This window comes from Tinamus guttatus, unplaced genomic scaffold, assembly GCF_059628265.1.
Source record: "Tinamus guttatus ecotype Peru unplaced genomic scaffold, ASM5962826v1 Tinamus_guttatus_pri_ptg000513l, whole genome shotgun sequence".
Lineage (NCBI taxonomy): Eukaryota > Metazoa > Chordata > Aves > Tinamiformes > Tinamidae > Tinamus > Tinamus guttatus.
This window is the reverse complement of record NW_028289047.1, coordinates 328,580-353,965: the sequence shown is the minus strand read 5'-3', so window position 1 is coordinate 353,965 and position 25,386 is coordinate 328,580. Positions and strand designations below refer to the sequence as shown.

The 25,386-nt window shown below is 39.6% G+C and overlaps 1 protein-coding gene across 2 annotated transcripts in view; it reads right to left on the bottom strand.

The window, feature by feature from the left end:
• Positions 1-25,386, bottom strand: part of ECPAS (Ecm29 proteasome adaptor and scaffold) — a 56,223-nt gene that overhangs the window by 27,882 nt on the left and 2,955 nt on the right. For both annotated transcript variants that reach the window (XM_088533672.1, XM_088533671.1), the window contains exons 2-19: positions 21,115-21,245; positions 17,221-17,337; positions 15,989-16,107; positions 14,682-14,834; positions 12,448-12,619; positions 11,368-11,507; positions 9,756-9,837; positions 9,383-9,502; positions 9,123-9,208; positions 8,774-8,852; positions 7,628-7,677; positions 7,050-7,116; positions 6,838-6,960; positions 5,785-5,888; positions 4,862-4,985; positions 2,638-2,718; positions 1,674-1,902; positions 1,017-1,108 (exon numbers count right to left, since the gene is read on the bottom strand). In XM_088533672.1, the coding sequence (XP_088389798.1) occupies positions 1,017-1,108; positions 1,674-1,902; positions 2,638-2,718; positions 4,862-4,985; positions 5,785-5,888; positions 6,838-6,960; positions 7,050-7,116; positions 7,628-7,677; positions 8,774-8,852; positions 9,123-9,208; positions 9,383-9,502; positions 9,756-9,837; positions 11,368-11,507; positions 12,448-12,619; positions 14,682-14,834; positions 15,989-16,107; positions 17,221-17,337; positions 21,115-21,245 (2,069 nt within the window). The remainder of the gene's footprint in view (positions 1-1,016; positions 1,109-1,673; positions 1,903-2,637; positions 2,719-4,861; positions 4,986-5,784; positions 5,889-6,837; positions 6,961-7,049; positions 7,117-7,627; positions 7,678-8,773; positions 8,853-9,122; positions 9,209-9,382; positions 9,503-9,755; positions 9,838-11,367; positions 11,508-12,447; positions 12,620-14,681; positions 14,835-15,988; positions 16,108-17,220; positions 17,338-21,114; positions 21,246-25,386) is intronic.

Genomic DNA, 25,386 nt, shown 5'->3' with positions numbered 1-25,386 from the left:
ATTAGACCTGTTCCTTCATTACTACCACTTGGCCAAGTAAAAATCACACAAGGCTTGATTTATGACAGTATTTTTGGAACTAAGTAGTATCAGTTACCATCCCTGTAAGTATAATTTAGCAGATGGTTACCACGCCAAAGAAAAAGAAAGTTTTTCTGCAGGTCATGAGCAGAACAGAAAAGAAAAAGAAAGAAAGAAAAACTCCTTACTTTAAAACAATTTAAAAAGTGTTTTAAGACCTCTCTTTTGAAACCTAATACACACATCTGAATAGATGTGTTAAGTCCTGTGAATCGGTACAGACAACACTAAGAGAATGTATTCAATCCCATTCTGATACTTTTCTGGCTTTGTTATCTTTTTCTTGGCAGATCTTATTTTCAAAATAAAGGTACTGCAATGTCTTAAGACGTTAGCAAATTCTGGATGCTTAAAGAGAACCATAAAAAAGGAAGTGTCTGCCTGAAAAAAGAAATCAAAGAATGATGTATTCTTTTTGGACTATCCCCCAGTGAACTCCAGTTTATCTCATTTTCATTCAAGGAAAGTGAAAATAAATGCACAGAAAGTGCTCTAAAATAATTAGTGATCTAACTCTTCTCTTTGTCCGGGAAGTAATTCATTTTCATCTCCCAAGTGGAACATCCCCACTTTAAGACAATTCACTGTTTTTTTTTTTTTTTTTTTTTTTTTGCTGCTGCTGTTGGATCAAGGACAACACTTAGTGCTTGTTCCAAGGGGATCAGTGAGATAGGCTGCCCAGAATGTGTAGTTCAGAGTACAAAATTAAGAATATTAACAAACCAAAAAACTCCCCTTTTCCCTAGTATTTTTCATATAACATCTCATAAGTTGTTGACTGCAAGTAGAAACTAGATTTCAAATAAAGCGCATGCTGTATGCTTAAAAAAAAAGAAAATGAAAAAAAACCTTCATTCCACCTTGAGAAAACACAAGATTTTGCTAACGCCAAGTCTCTTCCACTCTCAGAAAACAAGCAAAAATTTTCAACATACCTTTATCCAATCCATTTTATCTATAAATCTGGTGGCTAGTTTTTCTGGATACACAGAAACAACTTCCAGGAGACAATACATTACGGGCAAACCTGAAGAGACATTAAAAATAAAGTTACCTCAAAAACAGTACTTACACAAGGTAAAAATCAGCGATAAAAAGAACTAATACCAGGCATTTTAAAGTACCCATTTTCAATTTAGTAGAGATACAAAATAATATGGAACAGTAGGATTTAATAGTTCTTAGAGACACTAGACAAATTAACAGAACCAAACATTCTGGTAGCAATTTGTTCTAAAGGTATCTGTACTTTAAAACTACACTTGTATCACATAAGCTGTGATCAAAATGAGGAAGCACTCATAGGTCAGGAGGTTACTAAAATACAGTCAATAACTCGACAATTTTAAAGCACTAGCTCAACCAACGGTACAAGTGTACTGTGCTACTTTCTCCAGCCTATGGAATACAGAAGGGAAGCACAAGAGTATAGAAATACAGAGTACAGAAGGGAGTACTGTAAACTGAAAAGGATGTATTTACGTTGCAATATCGAATTTGGCTTCAGTAATCACAAAGTACTCTGTCCAACAGCTTATTTCTAATGAACGACTCTTTCTTTCTTAAATATGCTGTGGCACCTAGCTTCTCACCTCCAACTCCAGATAACAGCTGCTGAAGAAGGCTAACATATATCTGTACAGGGTTGGTTTCTCCAGTTTTTGAGGAGGAGGAGGAAGAGAAGGATATGTGGTCACCAGACATGAGGTTTCTTATGTAACGCCCGATGGCTGGAGCATGATCCTGCATTTCTGCCAAGCTCTGTGAAGCTGGCACCACACCAGCACTGTGAGCAAGACACATCCGTAGGTACAGGACTATCTAAGAGGAAGAGGTAAAAACAGAGGATTCTCATGAGTGCACAAGCACCTGTAATATCATGGAAGAGTCAGAATAAAAGAACAAGGAACATGCTGTACATAACGAAAATAAGACAGTTCCTTCTTTGACCGAATTTAGAGAGAGTAGGCAGCAATGAAATAGGGTTATATACGCTGTGTAACAAACCTCAGGAACAGTTTCTGCAATATACCTGTGCAAGCACACTGCCTACAAGATACTCAAGAGGTTAAATCATGAACCCATCTTTGGTTTAGCATAAGCTGATGCAACTTTCTTTCAGGTAGTTCAGCCTGTACTTTACACCAATTTGGCAGACCTCACCCAAAGCATTACTAACACAGATCTTACATCATATCTGAATCTGTGTCTAAGGTCCAATGAAGCCAGGAAACCTGCTAGGAGGAGAGCAGCCTCAAGGAGAGCATGGCAGGAAACTACACAGGATTGCCAGCTCTTCCCTCTGAGAAGCTATTGTGTTGGATACACTTCAGAAAGCAGCTCTCTTAGGAACATACGCCCCAAATACTGTGAAAATCCTGTTCAGACCCATTCAAGGACAGACAAACAAAATGAGCAGAGTTCCTTCCAACATCTGTTTATAAGGGAAATTTTAGAAGGTAGGGTGACTTACAGTAACTCTTCATTAGCCGCCTTTACTACTCTCTAAACAAATAATGGTGTGTTTAACCAAGGAAGTGAAATACTGACAATTACCTCTCCAAATGTTGCAGGATTGAAAGGCAAGGCTGCAGTTCCAGTCATATATTTAGCTGGAGTTTTCATTCGCTGAGAGGCCTAAATAACAAAGTAGATTAAGAGTGGAATATTCAGGCATATGAAGAGCACAGATACTACTAAAAAGCTCACCAAATTTTGCTGATGCAGTTGGATGTTTTTTCTCCACTAATCCCATGAAAGAAAAACAACAGTTATATAATAAAAAGGCACTAGGTACTTGATAAGAAGACCTCAAGCGCACTGTAGATCCACCCATTTTTCCCCCATATTAGAGCTGGAAAATGTAAATTCCAAGTTCATGAAAGGGAAATGCAACGGGGTTGTAGGAAGAACACTGTCCCCCTTTCCCCCACCTAAAAATGTGGGGTTTTTTTCTGAATTGAAGAATAAAACACCTCCAAAACTCCCACCAGCGGCGGCAGCTGGCAGGGGAGGCTGCTGAGCACCCAGGACTAGCGGCAGCAGCGCCCGAGTCCCGTGGGCAGCAGCCCAGCAGCCAGGCTGGGGAGCAGCTCCCGGGCTGCGCGCGCGGTGCGGCACCCAACACGCAGCGACACCGGAGACCCCCCGCCTGGCAGCCTGGCCGTGCTGCAGGGGAGCTAGCTCTGACACGCGCTGCAGTTACGTAGTCCTTGGACCGCTGAATGTCTTTGCATTCTTTGCTGAGCCTGAAACTCACTGATATCCAGAACCGTTACCGAAGGCTGAAAAACACCACCATAAAACTTATTTCTGCATCAGCAAGCTGGTTCCATTTTATATGCAGCAAACTAGGTCTTACTCTTTCACATATCATGCCTTGTAGAGGAAGAGAAAGGCATTTTCCATCTTGGCCTGTTGTACAAAGCAATACATAAAAACTGCTAAAAAAATCTCTAATGCTTCCAGATAATTCATTACACACATGTGAAAATTAACATTTCAAGATGGCTAACCAAAAAAATCTTCAGGTTTATTTGTTTACGTATCTTAAGGACATGGAAGGAAGATTTTAAAAGCATTCTTTTTTTTTAATACCTATGGTATTGAGGACATCTTGTTTTCCTCAGTAATAAATTAGACTGAGCTGACAGGAAGACTACAAAAGTTAAAGAGAATTCTAAAAAACGAATGGAGAAGGGTCATCCATTCATTAGCATTACTTAAAATTCTGAATTCTGGTTTCTCTATTTTTTCCGCACCTACCTGAGTAAGCAATACTTTGGACAAAAGTTGTTTTTTTTGTAAAGGTTCAAATACTTGAAACAGTAGTAAAGCATAACACAAGTGAAGTGTATCATTTATAGATGAGATATTTTTGTGAGGAGTTCAGACACCAAAGATTGCTCACAAACGCAAACGAGCCTCAGTCCAGCATATCCATTATTTCTTTTTAAAAAGGAGATTACCAGACGGAGGAAAGAAAAAAAAAGGGTACTGACAGTGATCTTTCAGGGCTTGTTTATAGCTCAACAGCTTATACAAGCTTTTAATTTACAGCCCCTGGATGTGTGTAACACCCATTGGATTTTAGCACCTTTCCAGGGAAGCAGTGCAAACAGTGAAGGAACAGATGCGTACAGCTTTTGGCATTTCATGCACAGGTGGAATCCCACTCAAAATGGGATTGGAAGTGACCTCTGGAGATGGCCTGCTCCTACTCTCCTCTTCAAGCACACTGCTAGACCCTCAAAAGGTCACTGCATGGTCCTTATTTACACAGATGCAATAAAGATTAATAACTAAAGTCTTTGACCTTGCAAAGCAGACTTTGCCATTTGTTCCATTAACTCCTTTCCCATCTTCCATCTTTCTACTGCTTTGTACATAATATTATTTCTCAATGATCTCTCAAGGAAACAAGCTACTTATGCCTTTAAGAACTTGCTGTGACTAAACTGTGTTTGTGAAACAGACAGGACTGTCAGCACTGAAGACTGTATTGTCACCTCCACACATCTACACAAACGGCGCCGGTGCAAAATAGTGCCTTGGAGCCACGGATTTATTTAACACTTAGATCCCTTGGGATTATTGCCAGAAGAAAATAACTATGAGTGCTAATCCTGGCAGCGGATTCTTTTAATATTATATGTCGTCTTCCCTTTGACTTTAGCTAATATTGTTTCTTTAGGATGAGAGGGAGGAGAACTGGACAGGAAGCCCTTAATTACAGGCCTGAGCACCAACCATGCTACTCACTGGGACAGAGGTACTGTACCTTATCCTGGATGTAATGGACCATTTCAGGGAAGGAAGGCATTTGCTTCCCAGCACTCTCCTTCTCGTTTTTACCAGGAAATGTTCTCAGGACCCTCTGAGCCTCCCCATGTACCTCTTCCCGCCTTTTACAAAAAAGAGAGGAGAAACAGACATTATTTTCACAGAACAAACGGCATTTACTACTAATGAGGTATCTTGCGCAGCTCAGAAAAGAAAACGATATTTAATAGGAAGTGTTTTTTTATAAAAGAAGAAAAAATGGAAAAAAAGGGTTTTCAAAAAATAGAAGAAGCAAGCTGGTGATGAGTGAACTCTGCAGAACAGTCTACAGGAACTCACTCATTGCAGATGCACTGCAATTATAAAGGTTTGTTGCAACTGACCTGTTTATCCTTCCTAGGCTATACAACAGCCACACAGATCAAAAGTCAAGCACATAAGGTAGGTTGATAAAAAGAATACTTGAATGGTAGGGATAGACAATTGCAAATGAAATTATTACTGTGATTTAATAAATCACCTCCTTCTCAGCAGAGGATGATTTCACATGAATATGGTCCTCACTCTTGGCGAATAAGAGTTAAAAACAGACTGCCACAATTTACCAGAAAAAAACCCAGCCCTTGCTAGCCCTTGTAAAGGTTACTTAAGTCAACGTATTTCACTCTGCAATTGATCACTAGCACACACTGCTTTACTAATAGCAGTTCACCTGAAACAAGAAAAAAAACCCACTAAAGAAATCCAAGCCAAAGACTGCTATAAAGTGTAGCAATACTACTCCACTGGACTGTCAAGAATGCCACTATACAAAGCCGCATTTCCAAAGCGCCATACCTGATTTTTAAATGTATTGTAATCAAATATTTGTATGCAAATCATTCAAACAAACAAAGAACCCCCCCCGCCCCCAACACTTACGGGTCTCCAGCAGCTAAGAGCAGTAAGTATCTGGAAGGGATATGATCTGAGGGGAATACTGTGCTAGCAAATTTCACAGCCACTTGACGTACTTGAACTTCAGGCTGAAAGAGAGAAGACACAAATATCTATGTTGAGTTTAAATGAACACTTTAATGATGGGCATGCACACCGTGTAACTTGCCATTCCAGCTCTATTCTTTTCCAGTAGCACTGTGACTGAAGCAGGAAAGGGGAAAAAAAACAGCTAGATTCTCACATAAATAGATGTGGAAAATTAAATGTTCATTCATGTATATACATACTTCAAAGTCATTCTCTGCAGAGTTCAGAAAGTCTTAAAATGGAACTGCTTTAAGATGTAGCTCAACAGAGTACACAGGCAAAAAAGTCACCAGTATGAAATATCACTTACTGGTCACTGGTGAATCACTAGAAGTAGATACCTCTCTGCAGTCACCTTGGGTGGATGCCCACATAAACATGCACATAAAAAAAGCCACTGATTCTGAAAAAAACCCAGGCCCAGACTCCTGGGAAATTCTTATACAAAAGAAAAATATAAGTAAGAAAATCAGTGAAATTTGTTCTTCTGCATCTCAAGGCTAAGGTCCAGGGAGGTCTTCAGGTGCCTTACAATGGTACAAATCATATATTATAGTGAACTCCTGATTGGTAGTGAATGATTCTTTCCACTAAACTCCTGGTTTCACAAAGCTTTTCACCAGAAGTAGTTACTCCTCCATCATGTTGTCTTAGGAGGAGCTATGAGACACGCAGTGTACTTGCAGAAGGTGTATTTTTTTGGGGAAATAAATCAGAAGTAAAAAACTGTAAAGTTATAATTATTTCCAACCATAATGATTCTATGATTCTACAATTCCAGCCACTGTACCACTCAGCATACAGAGGCCCCCAAGAAAGATATAAAGATACATTCAATAAGAAAAGAGAAGTCAATTCCAAAAAACACACAACAGTGTCAGAAAACAGGAAAACACCAAGCAGTAAAGCTTTTTTAAAACTACTTAATTTTGTTGGCAATGAAAATACCTTTATTAGGTAAGAAGCCACAAGGGCTTCCATCAGAGTACGCTGGGCTCCTTCCAAGTTGCTATACGCTCTAACCATCATAGACAAGGCCTCCTGAATGGCAAGCCTAGTATCGGCCTCTTCCTGCAATACAAAAACAGGAATTTTACACTGAGGAAGGAAAAAAACAGCACAAAGTACTAAACTCTTCCCAAAGCAATATCAGCACCTACCTTGCATAAAGCTTCAAAAAACTGCTGCACCAGTGCTATATCCTTGGTAAAGAGCTGAGGCATTCGGCTGAAACAAGACCATTTCTTCCGTGAGAAATTATTTTTTTTACTTAGAATGTTCTACATTTCATTGGCCTTTCCCTTGACCTACACTTTAACAGTCAGATTTTGCTCTCCCTTATCTGCTTACACCGCTGGACAGAGCATCCCTCAAAATAGTTCAGAAATCAAGATATTCTATGGACAGTAGTTTAGGTCACTGGCATACATGCCACTTGCCTATCTTCATGCAATCTAGGCTCTGCTGTACATTCCTCAAACTTATGTTTCTGGCAATCCAGGAAATGAAGACATTTCTAAAGTTCTATGCATAATTCATCAGATACCATTAATCCCCGTAAGCAAAACCACCAGCCAACACTGTTTTCCATTATGGAAATGTCAGAAGCAGAATGCTCTTCTTTGCAGTGTACATTCAGTTGCAAAATTGTTTTGTGGCATAGGGCTCGCTGCTGACAAATTAACAGATTAGTCTGGAAAAACTATTTGACATCCCATTACATAAACACTTCAGTTACCTGGAAAGTTTTCCAACAGCGGAATATGCCATTGACAGCAGTTTGGAATCCTTGAATGACAAAACAAAAAACTAAGTCAGCAAAAAGCAAAATACATAAAGGTACATCCATTCTTTACAGCTAAACATTCACTTCAAACTCCATCTCCAGAGCTCTCAGACTTCCATGAACAAAACAACCTGGAAAATAAAATGGTCACCTTCAAGAATATAGGAATCACATAGGAACAGAAAGATCATATTTTTTCCAAGCAAAACAGGAAATTACAAATGGGAGGAAAAAAAAAAAAAAAAAGTAGATCTGGTTTCAGATAATTGTTTTTTTTTTTCTTTCAACAACTAAAAATACTTAGCACATATGTGAAACAGTAGCAAAGAAACAAAAACCTTCCACAGACCCTTATCAGCAGCATTTCACAACAAAGCTGCCTGTGCAGAGTAGCCTAGATATGATCAAGGCAGAAAAAATACACAAGTGTTTGCTCCCCCTGAACATGCCCTTTGCAATTGCAGGGTAGCCCCACACCTTCGAACAGCAGCTCAGGCCAGAGGTCACATACAATGACTCTAATGAGCTGGGAAGGGGATCAAAGCTGGATATGAGGACGTTTGCAAAAATCAGCCCTTGGTAGGATATGTAAGAAAGCATCTTGGGGAATTTGCTTTCTACAGTGGCACTGGTAATACCAAATATTCTTTTGGCCAGGCTGCAGTTGCATTTGGTAACACACTTCCACCTACCAATATGCTCACTGAATAAAAAGGAGGAAGGAGCTACAAACAGGCCTACACAGCTGCTTGGCACAGCGGGCTTCACGTCTGGGGCTGAGGGCTCTTTGCTTAGCGATCAGTTACAGCAGTTGGATGTTCTGTGGCCTCACTCTTTAAATTAACCATATTGTTATGTCCTGAGACTTTGCAAATGCTGTCTAAGCACCTATACATACAGAGCTGTCAGACAAATATACATAGTTTTTCTACTGCACCCTTTCAAAAAAAAAAAAAAAGTCTTCCCTCTTCTAAAAACTTCACATGAAGGGTTGTCCTTCAATAACCATTTCAAACAACTACAGAAATTTATCCAAGATCTTTGTCTTTTGATTGCATTTTAGAAATAATTAAAGACATAAGAATCCTTTCAGCTTACCTCCTTGTATTCATTGATCAGCTTTGTAAGTCCATTTAAAAGCATTGGGCCTAACGGCTTTATTTTGCTTTCTGGACAACTGAAATTAAAGACACCAATAAAGAAAATATTAGGCTATCTTTTGCACCTCTTAAAAATGTTTTTGATCACTGTTTTTTTTTTTTTTTTCTGTTTGCTGAAACTTTGCTACAGTGAGAACATGTACACAAAAAACTCCTAGATTATTTTCAGGAATTTTCAAGAAAAACAGTTGCAGAGTTTTAGCTTTCTCTGCCTTCAAGTTTACGTTTAGCAAATAGGACAACTTGCAAGCATATAAGTTAAAAACATTGTACTCATTCTCACTTACATGACACAAATATGATGCACAAACTGCAAGGATAAACTTCTCAGTTTTGTATTGGTGTTTGCACCGAAGAGTCCATCATAGACCACCTGGACAGAAGGAAAAAAGCATAGATCAGAGAGCAGCTTGCCTCATTTTCAGAGCTTTTTGACTCCCCTCCTTCTAGTTCCAGCATAGATGACTAAATTCCAATTCCTCTCCTAAGAACTGGGGGAAGTGTATTATCAGTCACTGGGATGAGCAGCTTTGGACATAAGCACTACCTGAATATTAGCTGGGAACGTTTCTGCAGCTTGTCTAGATCGCAGAAGATGAGGAACGATCTTCAATTTAACTCGAGTGCTCACTGATTCTCGTTTCATTTCTGGCTTCGGAACAGTTCCCTGTCAGAAACAGAGTTGAAGTAGCTTCGTCATCGTGGGATGTAAGTACTTATAAACTAGCTAAACTATCTACAGCAAATTAGAGTGTACTGAGACATAAAAAAGTTATTCAGCAGCAAAAATGTTCAGTAAAAGCTGAGTTCAAGGGAAGTGACAAATTTAAGTGCCTATATATTTTCACCAGAAAATAAATTATGTTAACATAAAGCCTTTTCTTATTAAGCAGGTTTGCAACTCTGAAGGAAACTCTTACCTCTTTGGTTTTCAGTGGTATATCCCCAAGATACACTTTAAACATTTTGTTGATGATAGCAGGATTATTCCAGTCAATTAAACTAAAAGGAAAGAAAAATCAACTTGTTATTATCTTTACGCTAAATTACTTTTCAATATACATATATTTTACAGTATTTTGCATATTCACAGTTACCCAAACTTTTATTCTTTCTAGTTTGAACTCTAATCACTCTTTCCATATCCAGGTAATAGGTAATCACCAAGTAAAGGATCAAAAGTGTTTACAAATCACTTCCATGAATTTTGGTAACATGATTCTAAATAATTCATGAGGAACCTACAAGATCCCTTCTCTTCCACTGAAATAAGATACACAAACTGTGATGGTCTGTGCAGCCACTTGTTAACAAACCTCTCCACATTTCAGTACAGGACTGATTTTCTCTGACTCATTTTCTCTCAGAAAGACCTGTCAGCCCACATGGTAACCACTACTCTGAGTCTTCCAGCAGAAGCCCATTTAAAGGAGAAAACCGATTCAGCTCCGATTCACATGGAGACCCTCTCACCTAGCAAATCAGAACAGCGTTCCTCCAGATCTGATGGAGTTTGAATCTGGACCTGAGACTTTCTCCCGAATATCAGAACACACACGCACACACACACACAAAATGAAAATCAAAAAAATAAGCACTCATGTTTCAGCAGGAAAGGAAGAAATCAGATAAGCCTCTTTCTTTCATTAAAGCCACAGATCTCCAAATAAGCGAGCATATTTAACTGCATTTTGAACAAGCATGACAAAATATCACCACAAAGGGAAAGAGACAAGGAGCAAAGGGCAGACTGACTTCATTAACTACACTGACATCACTTAGTAAAATTGTTTCCCTGCCATGACTGAAGTGCATGAATTGACTTGAGTGGAAGTTTCACGTAGCATTATGACATGTTTGATTCAAAATTCACTACTCCCGCACTTCCAAAAATACAGAAGCCACCCACACATTTCAAAGGCACATTCCAAAGGCAGGCCTATCCCATTCCGAATCTCTGACATGGGCCAATGAACCTCACATGGTCAGTGCCTCTGCAAACAGTACCAAGAGCAATCCTGGCCTCGTGCCTCGGGGTATGAAAGGTGGGCTGCAGAAAAGCCAGGAGCTTTACTACTGCAGACAGCCATCAGCTAGACTGTGGTCCAGTGTCAACCTTCACTATTTCACCCTCTTTACTTCCTTATCAAGTTAAATGAAAATGCACTTTTGCATGGAAGACCACATGGCTGTGTCGACATTGGTCACTCACTAAGGCCTTGTAGACTACCAGTAATCTACAGAGGACAATGTGGAAACCAAGGAGTAAGGAAATAGCACAAAAGCAATACCAAAGATGACTGAAATCAGACAGCTCAACCCTAAGCTCCAGAGCTGAGTGATTTTCCCAGCTGCAAGACTGCTCCCTAGCCCATTCCAATTCTGTGTAAATATACACACAGTGACAGCTCCATAGCCATTCAGGGGTCCATAGCCTCCTTCCTCCCAGAGCACCCTTCTGGAGCACTACATTATCTTCAGTTAATTGCTGGAAACACTAGCAGCATCTTCTCTGAATACCCAGGCCCATACCTTTGTTTGCTTTTCAATTCAAGGTCCGCTGCAGTGGCAACGCTGTGTCTTGTGTCACTGGAGGCTACAACCAGATGTATAACAGCTTCGAGCTCTGGCACCTGCTCAGCTTCAATGAATTTCACGATCCCCAGCTTACACTGTTGAGCATTGTGAAAAATAAAGGCAATATTACTTTCAAGTAATCATTTGTTACAATAAACAAAGCAGTTCAACTGTCTGAAAGGCTGACTTTTGCTTGCTACATCAAAGGCCACGTGCTTTCCACCTTTTAGCAGTACTCTCCTCTTGCTTCCTGTCAAAGTAATCACCTGCTGTTGAACATTATCATATTGACATGAGAGTGACCTTGCCTTTCAGCAAAGGTGCTGAGATGATTAAAGGACTGGAGTATCTCTCTTATGAGGAAAGACAGAGAGGGACGGTTCTTCCCGGAGAAGACTTAAGGATTAATGTGTATACGTAACTGAAATAGAGGATGTAAAGAAGATGGGGCCAGACCCTCTTCAGTAGGGCCCAGTGTCAGGAAAAGAGGCAACAGGCACAAACTGAAACACAAGAAGTTCCATCTGAATCTAGGGAAAATTTTGTTTACTGCGCGAGTGATTGAATAGGCTGCCCCCAGAAGTTCTGGTGTCTCAACCCTTGGAGATTTTCAAAAGCTGCCTGGACAAGGACCTGGGCAACTTGCTCTACGTGACTTTGCTTGAGCACTTAGACGATCTCCAGAGGTCCCTTCCAACCTCAGCCATTTTGTGATTCTTCTAAAAAATGCTAATTTTGTCAACACAGGGTAGTTTTGCAACCTTATAACCTTCAAGAAGAAAACATGGCAGTAGACTGTAGTTGTGCGTGCTCCATAATCAGCTTTGAAAAACTACTGGCAAACTGAAGAAGGCACCTTCAGCTTCCATCTCATTATTTTGAACTTCCTAATTCATTGGGTGAAAGTTTCCTATTGGATTCTTTCAACACTTTATCAGAAACCGTTACCTATTTTCCTTTTGCCCTTCCCTGTGTGTAGCTAGCTTTGCCACAACCCCACTGCACTGAGGATAAGGATCTGTGGCTACCAAGTACCTGCTCAAGCTGTTCTGGTGTCCACGGGCTATCACCAATTACCCTTTTAGCTGCATAAAAGCTCATCCCTGGAGGAGGTTGAGGGATTCCAGGACCTGCCATGTTACTACTGGATGAAGAGCCCTGTGGTGAGGGCATGTTTTGTCGAGACTGAGATTCATTCAACACATACCTATAAAAGACAGAAAAGGAGCTTCATTAAAGACTTTACCAATCCACACCAGCAGCTGAATTAGATGCTGGTAGAGAGGAAAAAAATCAACCTCTCCATCTTCAAATATTCTTCCTTAATTAATCCCATGGCCTGACACGAATTTTACTCACCTGGGATTTGACAATCAATTATCCTAGTATATACTGCAAGAGTCATAGAGATTTTATTGCCAGTGTTTGGAAATAAATTTTTACTTAGAAAGGGAAGGGCTCAATGGCATTTCTGAAAAGAGCTAGTGCGTAATGAACCATCAAGAATTATCTGCTATATTAGAAGTCATTACCCAAGAAATACAAGATTTAACAAATTTATATTCAAAGCTCTAGCAAACTTTGCATGATTTCTTTCAAAGACTGAAAGCTAGCAAGGGAAATAATGAAGTATATGCAACAGGGTGAAACACCAGTAAACAATCCTTCATATGAAAAATACATACATAAAATGTCCTAAAAATAGCTCACTGTTTTAGTGCTGAGCAAGGAAGGAAGGCAAAACCCACAGAGATTAAGTTCACACACTTGAGTCTTTTTGGAGGTGGGCTCGTCCAACCACCTGGTGCACATGTATATACCCTGGAAAATGTCACCCTCCCTGAGTTTGGGCAAACACACAAAGACACTAAAACTAGAGCAAAGCAAGAATTATTTTGCTCTAAAATGTGATAATCTGTTCTGCTAGAACAGATAATAGCAAGAAAAAGAAAGCAAGCACGTCTCAGCACTTATTTAAGTGCTTTGTTATGAAGATAAATGCACATCTTCATAAAAGTTCATCTCAAATCTCAAAGAGAAATTTCTGAAGTAGTCAAAACTTTGAAGACCTGGGTGTGATTCTCAGCTTTAAGCCCTACAGTTAAATTTTCCGTTGTTTTACCACCTGCAGGCCAATGAGACTAACTCACATGCAGGTAATGACTAAGCAAATTCTACCAGGCATAAATTAGTTGTAAGCAGCTGCAAACCATTTGACTCCAGGGCCCAGGACTTAAAGAGACAGGCATCCAGAGCCAGAGGCCAATCGCAGACACAGTCTGAGCACCTTCTGGAAGGAAAATGTAACCAGAAAAAAAACACTGTCACTCAGTCCCTACCTTTTTTATTGACTAAGTACTCAAAAATCAGTCGTCATGCTCTGCAGGGTACAAAAGCAGCTGGAGAACTAAGGTCTCACTGAAGAGCCAGTGGGCTTATCCCCTGAAGCTATGGCTACATGAGTGTGGAGGTGAAATTAAAGCATAAACTTGGGGCACACTGCAGCCTGTGAGCTGTGTGAGCAGCTTGTCCATTTTAATCTGTAAGCTGCAGCAGGCTACTCACCCAAAGGGTAAGGGAGTTGCCCCTGAAAAGTCTGACAGGAACACAGCCTGTGGCAGAGCTACACAGTCCAAGAGATACATCAGATACTCACTATCTTAGAAGTTATTTTGGGGGAGTTAATCCACTCAGGTAAGCTAGAGTTAGGTGTCTAAAAGAAATCCTATTGGATTCAAGGAAATGTCAGAAAAAAAAAAGTGTCCTATTCCAACTTCTACTTTCCTGCTTTCTACTTTCCTACTTGAAAGCAAAAATTCCCTAGGTAATATAAATACAGTCATATATACAAAAAATGGAAAGTGGCTTTTGAGAAAGCACTGTTTAGGAATTCAAGTTGCTCTCCAATAATTGTTGATCTCAGAATCCGTGTTCACACCAAAACAAACCATTACAATTAAAATTTTCTCATTGCAAGACCAACCTTGTCACTGAGAGTTCTATTTTGGAAAGATTACACTTGCTTATGACCATGGAAGACTAAGCGTCAAAAGCCAACTACAGGAACATGAGCATACAATTCGATTATCTTATTTTATAAGTTTAGTTATAAGCTATATGTAAGTTATTTTATAAGTTAATTACTATATATCTCACAGTTTCCTTCTGATGTCAAAGGACATCATCTTCAGAACAGTTTAACACCTAAGTGCAGCTGCAATGTTCTTCACACATGAGAACATGTAAGACTGCTACTTACTCTCACTTACCCATAAGGCATAAGAAGGACATCCAACATAAAGTCCAAAAGCAGCTGTACAGTCTTTGGTTTTTCAGCAAGATTAAATGGGGAAGCTGCTGTTTTCAGTGGTTCAGCAGGATATTTCATGTGAAAAAGGGTTGGTATTAGAAGATGCATTAGGCTGAAAAACAATTGTATTTACTGCGACCATTTTTTAAAAAGAAATGTTTTGTCATAACATTAAAGACAGAAACATTTAAGAACATATCTGGTCCTCAAAACAGAAAAAATTCATAATAAAACCCACATAGATTCATAACCCAGTGGCCTCTATTTGCCACCTAACACACTTAATACTGCAAGGCAGGAGATAACATAGGATCTGCACTAAAAATAAAATGTTTAAGTATGTGCCCACATGTGATCACAAGAACACACAAGTTTCATGAGATAAGGACACTGCTGTGTCCACACTCTGAATGTTTTTTAAGCACACTACAAAGTCAGCTTTACAAAGCACAGTCTAGGACTGTCTCATGCCTACGTTTTTGACAGGAGTCTGTCCAGAGCAGAAGGTGATCCATGTTGCCTAAGTTCACTGAACAGCACACACAGACAAATGTATTATACACCAATACAGATTTCCCAAAGACCTTTTAATCCATTTACTTGCTTCTGAGCCAGGGCAAAATCATGACTCCAGAGAAGACAGAACCTTTCAGTAAGGTTATTTTAAAGTATCTTTATACTGACACAGTGCTATGAAATGAAGAAAGGTATAATTTTGACATCTCTTTCCATTGCCAATACGATGGAAACCAGACTTAGTATAAATGAAGAGCAGCACATAATTAATAATGCAGTTTGTAGAAGTGATTGGCACACAGCATTTTCAAACCTCTGTCTTGCCTTTTTTTTTTTTTCCCCTCCACTACACTGTGTGAAGTCAACAGAAATTTGGGGTTTTCACAATTTGGGGTTTTTCACAATTTAGAGTGATCTATATGGGACATTTATAGCTGTTCCTGTTGCTAGGCAGGACATATCTTCTGAAGGTCAGGCCCTAAGCTGGAAACCCAAATGCATGATTTGATGCAGATGTGGAATATAGACAGGTATATTCATCCTATCACAGACCTCTTAATATATGAAAAGTTGGATGCAGTGGATATATGTTATTACATTATTACATTATTACAGTACTTCATTGTACTGGTCAAACTCATCTGAATTGTGCAAATCAGAAACATCCTAAGCAATCAAGCTTCAATCATGAAGAAAAATCTTGTTTTGCTAAAATGATACGAACAATTTACCATGAATAAATAGTTATACCTATCTTGCTGAGGTTGAGGTTTCCCTTCCATTGCAGTGAGCAGAGTTGGAGCCAATTCACATTGTTTCTCCACAGGCAAGCGAGGGTATCCCATCTTAACATAAATTATGGTAAAATTCTAAAGGGGTAGGAAAACAACAGTACTGTAACAGCACAAAGGAAACAGCTATTCTTTAAACTCTTATGTTGTGCTACTGAACTGGTGTTGGAAACAACTTGTGTTTTGGAAGACCCAACTCCTTAATTCTAAGGTTCACTTAGAATCTGTAGCTTTCAAAGGGGAGAAGTTTCAGCAAAACCTGCCCAAAAGAGGCTGGAAAACAATCATAAAAAAACCTCTCGTTTCTCATATTCACTTTCACTAAAAAGCACCAATCAACAGCTTCACATAAAGCAAATCCCATGTTCTTGTTTCCTTTTACAATTGCACAGAACACATGCAGGTTACAAACCTCTGGCCATTTACAAAAGGAAAACTCTGGACAAGCTTGCTTGCTGAAAAGCAATCTGAGTTTAATTCTATATGACTACAGTTTAACCATGCAAAGATTTTTCCTTCTAAGAGGTGATATTTTCCACTAAAGCTATATATGACTTGATATCCAAACAACAAAGACAGAAAATTTCCTTCTGAATTTATTGCCTTTTTCACAACAGTGAATTGCAATAGACATGTCATAGTCAAAATAATAATGGTTTCATTAGTTTCACAAAAACTATTTTTAAGCTTTTACTTTTTAAACTGTACTGAATGAAGCCATCACTCAATTTTCCTCTCTAGAAGTTTTTTTTTTTCTCTATTTTCTGCTCAACAGAGACCCTGACCCTAGAAATACAAAAAAAAAGCTTACTTTTTTATGAATTCAGAGTAATGCAGTTTTTTTCTAACTTAAGATCCTGCACATAGCAGGCTAAAGACTGATTCTCTGTAGTTGCCTGCACAATAGGATCTCTGCATTAAAAGCAATTACAATCCATGTATTTATAAAAGATGAAAATGAAAAGAGTAATTATCAGTAATTTGAACAATCAGTGGTATGGCAGCTTTCTGAAATAAGTTTCAGCAACAACAGACTATAAAATTCATTTTAAAAAAAATCACGTAAAGCATCAACCTTATTACAGTAACATTGCTTCTAAGGAAAACTGACAGCTTAATATAGGAGACTTGAAAAATAATCCACTTGTTACAAGTAAATCAGCAACTTGCCTTGGAGGAACAGATACTTACAGTGACAAAAGACACTGCAGAAGGATCTTGATATTGCACAAGTAGAGTCTCTACCGGAAGTTGGATTTTTGGACGACTTTTGATGCGCTTGTTCAGATGAACCAGCAACTCCATAACCTGAGACGAAGAAAAGAGCCAACTTGAAAGAACCAATATTAATTTTATTTAATTTGGGCTCAACACATTCCCAGCACATTACATGGGACTACTAAACACAAATGGAGAGTGCCTCCACCTCTAAGACAATGGCAGCAATTATTTATCGTGTAATCTCAGAGCCACTCTGGCATGCCTCAAGTCACTGCAGGCACACACATTAAATCCCCCCAAACTCATTCCGTCATCAATAGCTTTCACCAACAGAGTTGCAGGAAACGCTGATTATTGAGAACAACCAGTTCATTCCACGTAACTCCTTGAAAACCCTCAAGGTTGAGCCAGGCTTAGGAATTTTGCATTGCTACTGTCTGCTTTCTCTTGTGTCTGTATTAGAAAGTAATGGAAAAACTACTCATAAGGAATGTCTTAAACAAGTATATGAAAGCTGATAACTTAGTACTGAACAAGACAGAAAGGAACATGACCTGCTCAGGCACATGTCTGCATTTTGTGGAGCTCATCAGAGCTGGCTTTTTTGCCAGCTTCATACAGACTGCAATAAGAGGGATGGCATCTGATCTGCAGGAAATGCTGTTGTATTGTCAATGCAACAACATTACTTCAAGCACACCGGGATCAGAAGAGTTTACACTGGATTGTTTATTTCGGTCCCATGACGGAGATAACCAATTTGGTAAGGGAAATCCAAGTGCTGAATTTACTCAACTGCCAAACTGTAGACTGAAAACGGATTAACTCTCAGAGCAAATTGATTAAGAAGATAAAGGTGTTGCAAGCTTATCTACACATCCCAGACCTGAAAAAACTTCCAAAGACAATGAGCTCAAAATACTGAATAAGGCAGTAATATTGCCTTGTGTGTCACAAAATTGAGGGAAGGGATAATATTAATACAGTTATATGTTGAAGCAGCAACAAGAATATGAAGTTTTGTTGTTCTTCTTTCCACTCTAACAGCACAAGCTTGGGAAAAAAAGTCAGTATGAGGATTCAGAGTTAAATTACTACGTAGGTAAGGTGTTTGGTATACTAAACAAAGTGCACTGCACTCCTGCAGCTGGGTGAAAGTAAGTGCTAAAACTTTTTCATTTGTACTTCAACGGCGTATTGGCTGTTGAATCACCCTGAATCACAGGGTGGTTGAGATTGGACTTCTGGAGATCATCCAGTCCAACTCCCTGCTCCAGCAGGGACATCCAGAGCACGTGGCACAGGGTGGCATCCAGGCGGGTTTTGAAGATCTCCAGAGAAGGAGACTCCACAGCCTCTCTGGGCAGCCTGTTCCAGTGCTCTGTCATCCTCACTGTCAGGAAGTTCTTCCTCACATGGAGGTGGAACTGCCTGTGTTTCAATCTGTACCCATTATCCCTTGTCCTGTCACTGGCCACCACCAAGAAGAGTTTGGCCTCATCCTTGTACTTGTACATGTTGGTAAGTTCCCCTCCCAGTCTTCTCGAGGCTAAGCAGTCCCGGCTTGCTTAGTGTTTCCTCATACAATAGGTGGCAATGCAGAGATGTTATTTTTTGCTCATATTGTACTATTAACAGTCACACCCTGCAATTACAGTGGCATAAGTTTTCAACTGCAACTGTGTCGGCACATGGATTTTTTTCTTTATCACTATAATAAATGCATTATAACAACTGCAAGCCATGCTACGTCACATTACTTATAGTTAGTGCTTGGATTAATAGAGTTTGTCCTTCTCCTTCCATTCTATTTCATCTGCTTCATCTTTTTCTACGGGTTTGTGTGCTTCTTTAAAAAAAAATCATTAAGCTTCTGACTTATTTCTACTGACTTCAGATGATCTTGAGGCTGGAGTAGAAGAAATAGGGACATTCTTTTTTGTCCACTGGCTAAAGTTAGCAAAGGACAGCTATATATTTTTGTTTCAAAGTCATTAGCATTTTAAAAAACAATGCTTTTTTTTCTTGAGGTTTTTTTTTTCCTCTCACCTATTTACAGGCAAAATAATAGCATAAGACTAAAAAGCTGAGCTTTGATAAAAGCTACAGGAAAAAGCAATGTGTATCTTGAACAGATTTATCTTGAAGATACAACCTTGTTAGGCAATCTTAACAGATGCTTATCAGAAGTCAAAAAGTCACTTTTTCATCTCATCTGTTTTACTGCTAATTTAAATCATTTCATTGCCTGTGTAAAAATAACAACAATAACAATAAAAGCTACACACACATACAAAGCACAACAACTAAATAGGCTTTTGGTTCAGTTTTGAGTTTATTCTGAAAACAGATTACTAAGCGAGTCAACTCCCCTTCACTGATATGTCAAGAGCACAATTCTGGGTAATTTCCCTGATTACAATGGATTTGACAGGCAACAGAAACCACAGAAAAGTGTTCTAAGTGCTTATGTACTACCATCATGTTGTAATGATAATCTACAGTTTAAATATAAAGCAGGAAGAACAGGAAAAAACAAGTTTTATTTTGTTTTTCTTTCTAACACAAGAATTACAATTCACCAGCAGACTGATGTGTGTTTTTGAGAGGCCTCTAAGAATTTCCTTTTCACAGTGGCATAATTTTCTCCCTTTCCTGAACCTCACAACGTCCCAGAGAAACAGCCAACACATTCCAGTTTACTAATGAAAAAATACCATACACAAACACAAGGAATTTCACTTGCTAGTGGTTGCCCTTCCTCACACTTTCAAGTGCAGATGACAAGCATGTAGTCAGAAGAACTTTTTTCTGAGGGAAAAAAAACGCTTTTCTCAGCAGAGTGAAAAAGTTCCACATGTAGAGACTCTTCTGCACCACTTTCGGGACCATGTTTTTGCTGCAGAATTCTTGGAATAACTATGTTTTAGTTATATGCCAGTTCTGATAATCTACTGAAAGAGCCAATGACACCACAGTCATTTCCCTAAGGTGAAGGGGAGCCTAAAAAAACAAAAAGATTTTTGTGATTTTTCCAAGTCTGTCACCAGGCAGCTGGTGACAGCTTTCTGATGAAGGGTTGCAAGGAGTTCACCCTCTACTTTATTACCCAATTGCTCTAGACTCGGTCAGATCTCTTATCTTCCACTGCCTCATGGGTCTCTCCTGGTAACATATTCCTTGCAAATCAGTAAACATAAGCAGATGTTCCTCTTTAAAAATCCAAATCAGGTCATATCTGCCTTATTGATCCTTTCATACAATCACATAACTGCTATTCCACAATACTTTTTTGTAAGCTTTTGGTCTGGAAAAAAAAAATAACTCCTAGTAAAAGGAATTCCTGCTACTGAAGGCAGTTACATCACAGAATTCCTCCAGACACCTACCAAATTCTGTCTTCAAAACCGCTAGGTCCTCGCTCCTATTTCCGTAGCGAGGCAAGTAAATGACATTAATGCCTACACCTTCCTGGTATTTGCAGGCACACGCAAGCTTGCTCCAGATGTGCTGTGGTTCAGGTGGAATGCAAAACAGACCAAACTTAGAAGCCAGACAGTTATAGCTTGATTAGTGCTCTCCCTGTGCCAAAAATCTTGGCCTCAGGCTAACCTGAGACACTCAGCTGGCTTCAAGTTGAAACAGCTGTAATCTCCACACATCTGCAAAAGACCTTGCTGATATGGACAGCAACTCACGTTTTCTTTAACTCTTGGCAGTTTTGATGGCACCTGTCTGTTAAACTCATGCTGTTTCCCCAAAGAATACAACTCCTCACGGAGAACACCAAAGAGCAGTAACAGCTAGGCCATTTACTTCTTCCTCATCACAACAACTTACCACTCTGGCAAACTGCACCCTTACCTTTTTGCGAACTCCTTCCTGTGTGCTGGACAACTTGAGGAGAACAGGGGGAAGGAATTTGGAAATAATGTTCTGCAACTGCTCATCTGTCTCTGCATGGCCAAGGCGCAAGAACACACGTTCAAGTTGATCTGCAGTTTTTAAAAAAAAAGAAGAAAAGCATTGAATCTCCAAATTACAGCAGCAAGGAAACAACTTTCTCTAAACACCCCTTAATGGGTCTGTAAACAACTCAGCACAGATCCATCTTCTATTTTTAACACTCACTGAGAAACTGTTGATGGCAGAAACCAGCCCAATGGCTTCCAGAACAAGACTACACAAATCATGTACAGACCATCCAATCAAAGACGGAAGCAAGCGGGATTTCCTTGACAGTACTCCATGCCAGGTTACAACTAAAAGCCAGAATACCATCAAACATATCTAGTTATTCTGTGCTCTTTCTGCTCTGACTGCAAATGTGTGAGGTTGCTAGTTTTTAGTGGTCATATCTGATGTAATGGTCTGATTTCATACCACAGCAAGTCTAGTTTACTAGACTAGAAAGTTAGGAGGCAAAAATTATTCTTATTCTTCTTGCTACTTCTAGGGTTCCAGTCACGCAGCAGGACCCCATTGTTGTATACACTGTGTAAAAAGAGCCAAAACATTAAGCATGTGCAATAGGCCCAAGAGAACACCCAATATCATGGAAAGGGCCCAGACAAAGCACTACCTATAAACTTGGGGCAAGAAGGACCACAGTAGCTGCATACAATTAAGTAGGCTGTGCACCTGAAAAATAAACAGGCTGTGCACCTGACAGCAAGAAACAAGTTACAAAAGCCTGAGACTATTGTTGTAAAGTAAATTTTCTATTGATGGAGCATGACAAAAATCACTCCTAGATACTGGCCATGTTTTCACAGGACATTTTGACGTAGGCTTACTTGTTTTTCTGACTGGCTTTTTGTTAAGCTGCGTAATTCTCCCAGAAATATTTTTATGAAGCTGTAAAAATCTTGACTGAATCAATTAATTATTTTTTCCGACTTGTTATTCTTGTTTTTAAAAGACATCATTATCATCAGCAAGAAAGAGACAGCAATTGTGAAACACAGGATGTGTGGCTGTAGCTTAAAAGACAAAGTTGCTATTATTGCTCTATGAAGCTGTGGGAGAGCGGTAATGAATTTATCCATCTTCCTCCCACCAGCAGGTCTTCTCCCCAAACTCAGGAAAAAAAAGAAAAGAGAAAAAAAAAAAAAAAAAGAACGTCAACAAAGATGTAGAAGTTGCAATTTTTAGGAGTTAAAGAGAGAAAGAACAGAGGGGAAAAAATAAACTGTCTTCTAAATAAGCTAGCAAGCGATCATTTCACGGAAACAGATAAGGTCAAAATCTTCTACCAGCAGCCTAAGCGCAACGACTGTGGACCATCTGTCTTCATGCTAAAGAATGGAATAGTGACTATTTTAGGCACAAGAATGCAGCTGTCCTGTCAGCGGAGCTGGAGGCAGAGCAAAACCCCGCGGACACGGCAGCGCTCCCAGCAGCTGGGCTGCGGACAGAGCTCCTAACAACGCAGGAAAGGCCTCTCTCCTCCGCATCGCAGCAGGAGGCAGGGAGCACTGTGCTCCTGCAGGTCCTGCAGGTCCAGAGACACCCCGTGAGGGGGAGAGCTCTCCCCGGAGACCCATCGAGAGTGATGTGCTGCAAGCTGAGATCCAGGGAGACCTGAGACTTTTCTCCTTTTGGAGAGAGGGGAGTCACTGGGAAGGCTGTGAAGAACCCTGGAGGCAGAAAAGGAAAGTTAGGGCAGAGTTAAACAGAGAAGGTGCAGCTGGGCATATCGGTCTGGGCATTACCAGTCAGACTTCCGTGGATAAAAAGGATGTTCAAATTTAAACATAGCTCTAGCTATAAAGCTTCCCAATATGTAGCTTCGGAAGCCTTTACTGTCCTATTTTTTTTAATCTGCACTATTCCTGTACTAAGTGTCCTCACAGCATCATCCCTTCTCTACTGGCTTCAGTCCAAGCAGATTGAAATCCTTCCATTATTTTATTTTCTGATGAACAAATATGACAGACTCTTGTAAAGACAGAGGACTATGAAGTTTTACTGTAAGAGATATTACAAGCCAAAGCTATGCAGCACCTATAATGCAAAATAATTTGCTAGTCATTCTCTTTTTTCAGACAGATTTTATAGAAAATTGTGCTGTGAACTGCTCAACAACTTTGAGGTATTTACCTCATATCATGATATTTTCTTTTTAACTCCCCAAAAGCCCCTTCTCTCTTCTCCTGCCTTTTTGTGTCATATTTCACTTCCTTTCTCCAGCACCTCCAGGGTGACCGTTAGGATCCTTCCTGGGACACCTCATTGGACCTGGAACACCATCAGTTTGCTGCAGTTCCATCATCCTCAAAGCAATTTGCTGAGGGATTTTCCCAAGGACATGTTCCCTCACTAGGCAACTAATCATACTTGAACAGAGGGAAATACACTTCCAAAGCAAAGTGAAACTACTTCCAAAACCACTTATTACAGACTCTGGATAAGATGCCCATTCCGAAAGGCGCAGAAACCTCTACATCTCTGTCCATAGGAAACGCAAAAATATATTACATTGCAAGAATCTACTTACTTCCCAGCTTCCTCCAGCTTTCTGTTGTTACAGGCAGCAACCAGCACTGGCATAACAACAGACTGGGAGAAAAAAAAAAAAGAGAAAAAGCTACTCCCTTGTTCACTGTGGCTGCGAAGCATGTTTGGTACTCGTCACACTTGCACCTGGCCTGTTACTCCTAATACCACAATCAGGCATCCTTCTCTCAAACGCAAGCGTGAGAGGACTTGTCATGAAATCCAGGGAGACTAGTCGCCTGGCTGCAGAGAAAAACTTGGTCAGGAATCTGCCGGATCAATGCCAAGCCACTTGCCCATGCTGCTGATGCCAGCTGTATCCATAGCCGCCAGAGAGGAAAACAGAGAAAGGGAATGTGACTGCAGGACTATAAACTTCACTGGTGTAGCACAGCAACCGATTTTTACTTCATTCATGATTAAGACTACCCCTCAAGCTCAGAGCATTCATTATTGGACAGCATAAACCCTAAATATTAGAGGGTCATACATTCTGGTCCAGGAGAGAGGATCAGGACTCACTATTGAGGAAACTCCTTTTCTCTCTGTGCTTTAGTTCTTCCCACAAGCTTTACCCCCCTGCTCCAGCCTGCACAAGCGAGCAGGTCACCGCACGCTTGAAACAGGCACCAAACACAAGCAAGGATTTGCTCCTGATCCATCTCGCATTCCTACAACACACACCTTACAACTTTTGAAGAATGAAGTCAAAACCTTCTCTAATTTTAGAGTCTGTACCCAAACAGGGTTGTATAGGGCCATAGGTTCTAACAGAATAAAAATAATTAAAGAGACCTAACTTGCTTTGCCCCAAAAAGACACAATCGCACATTGAACAAACCTTAGAATCTGAAATTACTATTACGCAAGCTCATCCCAGCTTGTCAGTAAGTGTATTTCCTTCAGAAACAGAAAAGTCCTTGCACCTCTCAGACTTCATCTTTGCTAGCCAACAGTGGAGACCCTTTTGCTCTGCAGGCCTATTTTAGAAGGAATAATCTTAATAAGAAAAATTCAATACTGTCATTCAGATCATCACTGAATTCATTACGGGGGGGACACTATTGCAAATTTTATATTTATCAAGCATGAAATCAGCTGCAACTTATTTAAAGAAATATGATCAATACATCACCCAGAATATGGTTATGAGGTAAATGCAACCACAGTCCTAAGGAAAACACTCCCACTGCACTAAAAATACATAATTGGTTTAACAGAAATAGTCTTAGAAACATGATAACTACACCACTTACGGATATCAATATATACTAAGTATTAAATAAATACCAAGAAATGAACTGCCTGAATATAAGAATAGAATAATTTTAAATACCCTTATGGTTAAGTTCATGCAAAATTTTGAACAGGTATTCATGTACTTTGGTACCATCACAGCTTTTTCCCTAGTGCTGTACACTGTTCCTGACGCAAGAGAAAGGCGAGTTGATTTCACTGTCTTTTTTTGGAAAACGTGTTTTCAAAAGGATGAATATAGATACAGAAAATTTAAAAATATGTATTATATACATGAGGAGACCTTTCATTTTGCCATATGTAAACTAAAACAGTAAGAAAACAGGATACATCTTTTTATCACTGTTTCCAGCACCAGTGTCTACAGACTGGGTGTCTTTG